The sequence below is a fragment of the Pinus tabuliformis genome, chromosome 9 (genome assembly GCF_031772625.1).
Source record: "Pinus tabuliformis cultivar Carrire ecotype Pingquan chromosome 9, CPIR1, whole genome shotgun sequence".
Taxonomy (NCBI): Eukaryota; Viridiplantae; Streptophyta; class Pinopsida; order Pinales; family Pinaceae; genus Pinus; species Pinus tabuliformis.
In genome coordinates this window covers 635812455-635821612 of record NC_142307.1, presented here as the reverse complement: position 1 = coordinate 635821612, position 9158 = coordinate 635812455, and the positions used below count along the sequence as shown (strand labels likewise).

General features: G+C 38.0%; 1 protein-coding gene across 1 annotated transcript; it reads left to right on the top strand.

Moving 5' to 3' along the window:
• Positions 1-1147: 1147 nt before the first annotated feature.
• LOC149150235 (uncharacterized) lies at positions 1148-7820 on the top strand. Its single transcript, XM_089438096.1, has 3 exons — positions 1148-1382; positions 3577-5081; positions 5554-7820. The coding sequence occupies exons 2-3, from the start codon at positions 3605-3607 to the stop codon at positions 7587-7589; spliced, it is 3513 nt and encodes a 1170-aa protein (XP_089294222.1). The 5' UTR covers positions 1148-1382; positions 3577-3604; the 3' UTR covers positions 7590-7820.
• The last annotated feature ends 1338 nt before the right edge of the window (positions 7821-9158 follow it).

Genomic DNA, 9158 nt, shown 5'->3' with positions numbered 1-9158 from the left:
TTCCTTCCACATAAAAACCAATTTCATTTCTATTTTACTTTTCAAAATGACAAAACTTTGTTTCACAATGAAACAAAAAAAATTCATCTTCCTTCGATATAAAACCAAACTCATTTCTATTTTACTTTCTACTATTATGGTTAGGTGGGGAGGTTTGGTTCAACAAATCGTGTGGTCCGATCTCCAGCATAACTATATGCACAAAAACTTGCTCCAAGCATAATTTTTTTAGTTGGAAAAAAACTCTATATATTTATTGAATTAAGACTTCTGTGATACATATCAAAGTTTTGAGAGATGTTTTCGGCCATAATCATATCAAAATTCATTGGTCTACGCGTTTCAAACCAGCGAGTATGATGGGAACCAATAAATTTTGATGTAATTATCCCCAAAAAATCTCAAAACCCTATATATATTAGTCTGATAGACTATTCTATTTTTAGTATGATGAATATTAAAATCTCTATCATTCATTGACACACATTTTCAATTTAAAAAAAGACATAACTGTAATAGATTTGTTGCCGACACAATATTTATTATTTAAAATCCATATCCTTGTCTGGTTAGAATTAATGATTTTAAATTTGAACTTTTGCTATTTTTCATGTAGGTGCATGTGGGTCCCACCTCGAGGATCCCATTCTCAAACAGGTAACAGGAACGGCGGGGCCCAGTTCTTATAAAAAGTCCTTGCATTGCATCCCTTCACGTCCTATTATTCCCTGCCAGTCACCGAAAGCGACGAACACGAACTACGAGGCCACGTTGACACATGACGTCATCTGGCACTCGGCGAAATGTAACGGCCTCAACAAAAATTAAATATTTATTGAAAATGGATCTTTGGTGGCCGGGATATCTCCCGTGCCAGGGGAATGAACCCAACACGGTTTTGAGTCTACGCCCGCTTTTCAGGATCTCCACGTTCGCAACTGAAATACCATCTTGATTTTTGGTTCTGGTTAGACCCCATTAATCTCTTTCGATTTTGTCATCGCCCTTTTTTTTGGGAGGGCATCCCGTATCTTTTAATCTCGGATTTGGCGCAACAGTGTGGGCCGATTCCTACAGTCAAAACTGGAGATAAGACCGACGCATTCTTTGCCGGGTTCGTACACCAGGTGATAAAAACCCAAAACCCACTTTTTCATTTTGTCTGCAAACGGAGTTTATCAGGCGGTTTTCATATTTCGGAAGTACCTCTATCAGTTTTGCATAGAGATTACCACTCTTAAAATCTCAATTTCTGTATTTCTCTTGCTTGTAATTTTTTTTTCACAGTTCGATTCATGGGGTAAGCCTGTTCGACGGACAAAATTGTGTACTGCGAGAGGCTCAGATCATTTTTTCATACACGGAGCGCCTGCTTGTTTAAGGTTGGATTTTGAATTTATGTCATTTGAACTAAATTTCTAGCGGTCTGTATATAAACAATGAATTATACAATGAATGGAATGTAAAGATGCTCTGGATGCTAATAAAAATTCGAATTTATCTTCGTATCTGAATTTATTGAAAGCATTGTAAACGCGTTCGTACATATGTGGGTAGTCTACATGTTCATCTGTGTGAAGTTATTTTGCTTCTGGTTGTGCCGTGAATAGCTGTTTGGGGTGTGTTTCCCTATTCAGGTATCCTCTATCTATTTATCGGGTTCATCCATGATACATCCAGAGTCATCTCCACTTAATCATGGCTTTACCATGAAATGTTTGAAGTTGCCACAACGGGGTTTCATAAATCACATCCCCTTGTTGCCGACCTGGGGCAGCAATGAGCAAAATCTTTGACAGACAGACCCCGTTGGTAAAATGTTCACATGCACGTGGTTACGAGGACCACTAAGAAGTCATAAGCGGATAGACCGTGATGACCGAATTGTAAGATACATTGTAATTACTAAAAATCTGCAATCGTTGGGAGTTTCCTTTGTCCAACATTAGTTATGAAATATCCTTTTCTGGGATTAATTGCATGGAGCATTTAATATTCCAGCCATTCACTATGACTGATCTCCCAGGGGTCCATGTGTCACCTGCAGGACTTGCGCCCAATAACCAGCGCTGGCCAGGAAGGTTACCCATCCTAGTGAGACTTTGACTCAAGCATCCTTAACCATGGAGCTTCTCCACAATTATGGCTGCTTAGCTTGTTATCCATCTACCAGATTTGCAAAGCCTTAAGAAGCATAGTTCCATAAAAACCATTTACTCAAATTTCAAAGTACCTAATTTGTAAAACCCATCCTGGTCATCCATACTTAACAATGGATTTTTCTCCACAGTCTTGTCCACATATGTTCCTACCCCATTTGCAAAATCTTAGTAAGTATTGTAGCTTATGAACTATTCATTTAAATTTCAGATTGTTAAATTTTTAAGCCTCCTATGTGGACCTCCCAAGCCATGATGACAACATGGGTATTTAAAACACAGAGCTAGGCTTCAGCCCAGATCTTTGCCAACTCAAATTTAAAGTCAAAATCCTGTTGTCCATGAGAATTGAATGTGGTTTCTTTTGTAGATCATTGATTGTTAAGTGCTTCGATGTATGGCATTAAATCAGACCAAACACATATTTTGAGAAGAGAAAATATCCTCCGGTTCGATATGATTGAAAGATTCTCATAGTGGATTCTGAAATTTAAAGATATTTCCCATATCCCTTTCATACAGATTCTCAAAGTGCAGGCTTTGAAAACTTTAGGAAGCTTAATTTTACAGTTAGCTGATGCAAGAAAAACTTTGTTAGTGCTTTAAGAGTTTGTACTGAAGATTGGTCTATGAAAGATCTTTCCCATATTCCATCCATACAGATTCTCAAAATGCAGGAAGCTTCATATTACAGTTAGCTGATGCGAGAAAGACTTCGTTAGTGCTTTAAGAGTTTGTACTGAATATTGGTCTATGAAAGATCTTTACCATATTCCATTCAAATTTCATACATATTCTCAAAGTGCAGACTTTGAAAACTTTTGGAAGCTTCATTTTACAGTTAGCTGATGAGAGAAAGACTCCGTTAGTGCTTTGAGAGTTTGTACTGAAGATTGATCTATGAGTATGTATTTGCTAGTTCCTTCTGATCTAAGAACAAATTTATTCCATGTTTCGGAAAGTAATATTTATCACAAGAAACACTTTATTGAAAAAGGATCAAGAGGTGTTAATTTTTGTCAGGTAACACCCATTTTTTGGTCGGAGTGGAATCACAATTCCTATGACTAGTCGTGTGAAACTCCCACTGGTCTACCAGTAAGAGCGCAGCCCAATTCCTTGTGGTCCACTGGTCTACCAGTAAGAGTGCAGCCCAATTCCTTGTGGTCCACTGGTCTACCAGTAAGAGAGCAGCCCAATTCCTTGTGGTGAGAAGTTTTTCTTTCAGGATATTGTTTTCTTTTTAATTACTTTTAAAATCTCCTTGATAGAATGATCTTAAAATCCGTAATTTCGTTTGTTTCCAGAAAGAACGTCCTTTTTAGTGTTGGTTGGTGTCAATTCTATTACATCTTTTGCTTTTCTTGGGGTGCATATCTTGATGTTTATCTCTATAAATATTTTTTGTAGGTAGTAGTTTTTCCGTTGTCTTGAAGCTGAAAGAAATGAGCCAGAACACCATTCTGAAACAAAGATACACTCACTCAAACTACTTGGCCCAAGACAAGAATATCTTGTCTGTGGGTGATCTACATTTTAGTACTGAAGAGAGTCAGAATGAGTTGAGTAACTCTTGTCCTGAAGGTCCATACACATCATGCTTGAAAATGCAATTATCTGTATCGGAAGCCAATGCTGCTTTAGAAAATTTGGAAGAGAGTGAAGGGGAACAACAACCAGGAGCTGCAATAGAAGCAAAAGGGTCTAGTCATTTGCTTATTGATGAAGATGAAGAGGCTTTTGAAGTTGGACGTGATTATAAAGCAAAAATTAGCAAGTGGGACAGCACTGATGATGAGAATGATGGTAATAACATAGGGAATGGTGATACTGTCAGTTCTGGAATAATAGCAAGAGATTGTAATCCGCTTCTACCTGATGAGGATGCTGATGATGAAGATAATGACTCTCATGGTGATGATGATGATGAGGGTACTAACAGTGGTTGTGATGAATTCTCCGTTGATGAGAAATCTGAAAGTTCTGTCTTTGGTGGAGATTGTCACGAGTACAGTGACGACTGTGACAGTGATGTGGGTAGCATTAATCTTGATCACGTAACGAGTGATGTAGACAGCGATGTGGAAGATGAAAGCAGCAGCTTCATGACAAGGGGATGTGCAATTATTGGTCCCTCGTGCTCTCTGGAGGATGCTAATCATGACAAGGACACTGAAAGTATCTTCTTGAATGAGATCCAGAGTTTGAGTCGAGATTCCTTGCATGGAGAGTGTCAACAGTATTTAGATCCAGTACCACAGTTTCGTGCTAGAATACAGTATAGAGTCCGTACAGTTTTGATCCATCCTCTTTTTGTGCTGGGAGGTCAAAGTGAATCTGCCTTTCTGAATATCTACAATAAAATATTTGGAAAGGATATTCTATCCGCTGGTTTTAGGTCAGTGACTGAACTCTGCCAAGCAATGCCACATGTTGTAAGTAGAAAAGGAATTGATGAACGAGGTGAGCTATGCTTGGTTGAGTCATCAAACAACCTTCGAGCAGTGGCCAGTATAAGATCAGGATTAAGGCGAATTGTGTACAATATACTGAAGTCTCATACTCAAGGCATGACATCCCATAATTTTGAAGAAGAGTTCTATAATGAGACTGGAAAGACCCTGACTGATGTTCTTAAGGACCATGCTTATTCTATCCCAAGGGCAGAGTGCATGATACGCGATATGTTGGATATAGCATATCTTAGGTACTCAAAATCATCTCAAACAATAGTGCTTTGTAAAGACGCAGAGGATCCTTCCTTGACAGACGGACTGTTGATTGGAAGAACCACCAGCAATTGCATCAGTTTTAATGAGAATGCTTCTGGCGTTGGAGACAGTAACACCTGGGAAAGTAGAAGAATTGCAGGAAAAAATGCAGAATGTTCTTACTCCAAGACATCAACAAAGAAAATAGAAGGCATGTTTTCTTCTGTCCTTTTTAGCAATTAAATTAATTCATTGAAATTCGCTGCAGAATCCCTAGTTTGCTTTTCTTGTTTGTTGAATAAATTTCCTTATGAATTGCACATAGTGGAGCACAATTTGTGAATAATGCACCAATGTGTTTGTTAATGGAGTTTAGGATTTCTTAGCAGCATTTTATTTTCTTCTGTTTATAACATTATGACCATTGCTGCTATGTAAATGTTGAGTACCCATAGAAGTGTGTGTCTGTCGACATGTCTGTTTCTTTCATGCATGTGCGCTGGTTATAGGAATAACTAGTACAGGGAATATTATTTGCTTTATAGATTTTAGATGACTTTGAGTGGATGCAGTTTCATTTAAAAGATGCCAGATAGTTTCTTGTCCTACAAAACAAACATTTTTTTCTTATCTAATACTGAATTTTATTTTTGACTACGGTATATTTTATTTATTTGTTCTAGGCAATCGGTTGCTTGCAGATATTTCTAGTACGAGAATGCCTCCTGATAGTTTTAGTAATGGGCTGCTTCCTGATAGATCTGATGATGATGCTGTAAATTTCTGCATTGTTACTTATCAAGGTAGTAAGACCGAGGGATTTGAAACTTCACAAACTTCTGAAAATGGGGAAGAATCTATATCTTGTGGAGAGGACTACATTTTTCAAGTGAGGCTATGTTTGAGATTGTTGCTTGGATGCTGGAATTATGGAAAAGGAATAGAAGTTGGCAATTTGCAGGTCATCTATGAAAGAATATTTGCAACCAAGTTAAATCTAAATGAACTAGGCTTTACATCAATTGAGGAGCTAGTGAACTGCTGGTCGAATATCACTTTATTACTGGACCAGAGGCCTGGCATTGTCTTCCTCCAGCCATCCGTTGAGAATAAGCGCATTGTGAAGACAGTTTGGACAGGACTGCGTGAAACTGTTTTCTCTGTACTATTGAGCAGTTTTCCTGATGGCATGGATGTTTACAGTTTTCTGCGGTCTCTTAATCAATCTTATTCTGGAAACTTGAGGGAAGTTCTGAAAAATAATGGCTACTTGACTGATGATATATCAGATATTGATACATTTTTCAGAGATGAACAACACAATCCCCACCTATATTGCTCAAAAGCTCTCCGGTTACTTTTTCAAGATATGTCAGATTTTGTGCGCCTTGGTTGTCAAGAAGATGGATCACTTGTTGTTAAATTGCGTGGTAAAGACTTTCCCGTGTTGGACTTACCAGATTGTGGTTTGGATGGTTTTTCACCAGAGAAAATCTGGCCATATTATTTGTTTTCCGAAGAAGCTGCAACATCCATGGCTAGCCAGCAGCCACAGATTTGCTCTTTGAGTAAGAGAGTGAATATTACAAAAGCCCATTTTTATTCTACTAATTTTGAAAGAGAACACCATACATGTAGCAGTACCGAGTTATCCTTGCAAGTTTTGAAGCATCAATTCCGGTTGATTCTAGGTTCACCGTTATATTTGAATTGTGGCATTCCATGCCATCAACTCTCTTCCATATATGAGGAGAGGATTGGGCATGCAATAATTTTAGCTGAGCATAAGGATATCAAATCACTTCTCTCTTTAATGCCTGAGGTTGTCAGTATAAACTCTATATCCGGTAAAGTCTTTCTTAAAAGAACTAATAAAAACAGTAGGATCCTTTCAGTTGTGAAGTCTGGGATTCGTCAAGTCCTATATTGGTCTTTACTAAAGAATCCTGGTGGCATTTGGGACCAACTAATTGAAGGATGGTATTCTGATTTCGATGGCAAATCACTTGTAACAACTCTTTCCAGGCATGGTTATAAGATTTCTAGAAAGTCATATCTGGCATCGATTTTGACTTTCCTGGATGACATGTATGATTTTGTTTGCCAACACCCCACAGAGAGTGGACTATATATTTTAATAGAGAATTCAGTGGATCCTACCTCAGCTGATGCTAGACTTCTTGGTATGTCACCATCAGATATTCAGTATGATCCATTGCGTGATCACTTACAATCTTTCTACAATGATGCTGACGGTTTTGGAAAGTACAGTACTGATTTTCTGGATCATCTTGCAAAGGATTTTGCTGTAAAGGTTAATGGTATCAGCGGTTCTGATAGTCATGTTGGGATTTTCGAACATGATCTGGAGCATTCAGCATCTAAGTCAGCTGTGATTCCAATAGTAAGACAGATGCTTGACATTTCCAATGCTGACAAGGAGGATGACAATGATCATGATAAAGAGGAAACTCAACCTGATTGTACAAGTTCAAATGCAAAAATCTCCAGCAATATATTTGAATTGGTTAGTGAAGATGATACAGTAGGTCATCGACAGATTAATGGATCAGAATGTAAGAAGTCCAAATTCTCTTCTGAGCTGGATCAATCAGCATCTTCTAGTTCTGATGAGGAGTTCAGAAAATTTTGCAGACCAAGGACTGCACGAAGGAACAATTTTGAATCATTAGGACTGAAGGTCAGAGCATATCCTTGAACACGAGATGGCCTTCCACAATAGTCTTGTTTACTTGAAACTAAAGGTCAATTATTATGCTCCGCAGGCAATTACAAATTCCCTTTGGGCACCTTGTCTCTCCATTATACAAGCAATTAAACAGCCCAAAACATAAGTCTTTTATTGTATCCGCTGTAAAATCAATCATCTAATCTTTTACTTTCAATTCTTTCCCTTGAAAAAAATAAAGATTTGTGTTATTCTTTTTTTTCCGGAGAAAAAAGCAAAACTTTTTATTACAGCCATAAAAAGTTTACATTCTGTTGTGTTCTTGAGCCAACAAGAGGGCTCTAAAGTTCTGTTGTGTTCTTGAGCCAACAAGAGGGCTCTAAAGGCACTGTTTTGCTCTCATTGCGAGCTATTACAGCAATTTTCTAACTGCACTTACAGATCTCCTCCCCACAGGAGGTGATAAAATATGAACATATACATGATATCCGTAGGTTCTGGGGTCTCCTACGATGTAGGAAAACAACCCCTAGATTTGTGTTATTCTTACGTAACTACAAATGCTCAATGCAGTGATACTCTCTTATTGTCTGTAGTTTCATGGGCATTGAACAGAACCATGCTTTTATGAAATATGAATAGAACTTTAGATTCTGGTGATTGGTTTTTTGTTCTATATATGATTCTTTGCTGTTGGAGGGGCATCTCTCTCTCTCTACACACACACGTATATCTATATATTTTTATTTTTATTTTTCCCCCCAAAAAAACCTCTGGGGATCCCCCTCTCTTCCTTGGAATATCCAGATGGATGATGTGTGTGTAATCCCCCCAAAAAACCTTGGGGACCCACCCCTCCCCCTTCTTCCCTTGGAATATCCAGATGGAGGACAGCTCAACTGCCAGCCACAATGGAAGCTGGTAACCCACCAGGACCCAATCAGACTCAAGACTCAACAGGACTTGAACCAGAGATCTCATGGCAAACTCCACCTTCAAACAGTCCATTTAAACTAATTGAGGTAACCCATTGGACTTAATTAATATTGAAGGAAATGGTTGTCACCTTTGATCCACTAATGTGTGCATGGGTCATGAAACCATTCAATAAAATTCTTCTAGGTGCAGCCACACATTTGATCACTACCTCGAGGTGACCTCATGATTCCAGGAAAAGTCCTAATGGGAATTGAACCCGCCCATTAGTGGAAAATAAATTCCTTACTGCTCACCATTGGATCTCTCTCTCTCTCTATATATATATATATATTTCCTCTTTGAGAACCTCTTTCTTGGAATCGGAATCAAGGGTTGAATTTACTTAGAATTCAACCGGGAATCAAATCCTTTCTTGGAACCTCTTTTCTTAGAATCAGAATCTAGAATTGAATTTACATAGATTTTAATCGGGAGTCAAAGGAAAATTTGGCTAAAAATATCATGCTTGTGATTGAGTAGAGTTATGAAATTTGCTAGGTCATTTTGATTCTCATGGGTCAAAATATCTTTTAGGGAGTTATAATTACATATTTTTGTTTATTTGTTTCTGATGGTTTTGTACTTTAGGCAGTCTAGGAGAAAGTATAATGTCAATGCAAA

Bases quoted from the DNA above. Each gene is read 5' to 3' on its own strand.
- LOC149150235 (XM_089438096.1), top strand. From the start codon at position 3,605: ATGAGCCAGAACACCATTCTGAAACAAAGATACACTCACTCAAACTAC. The intron at 5,082-5,553 runs GCATGTTTTCTT...TATTTGTTCTAG, and splicing joins ATCAACAAAGAAAATAGAAG to GCAATCGGTTGCTTGCAGAT.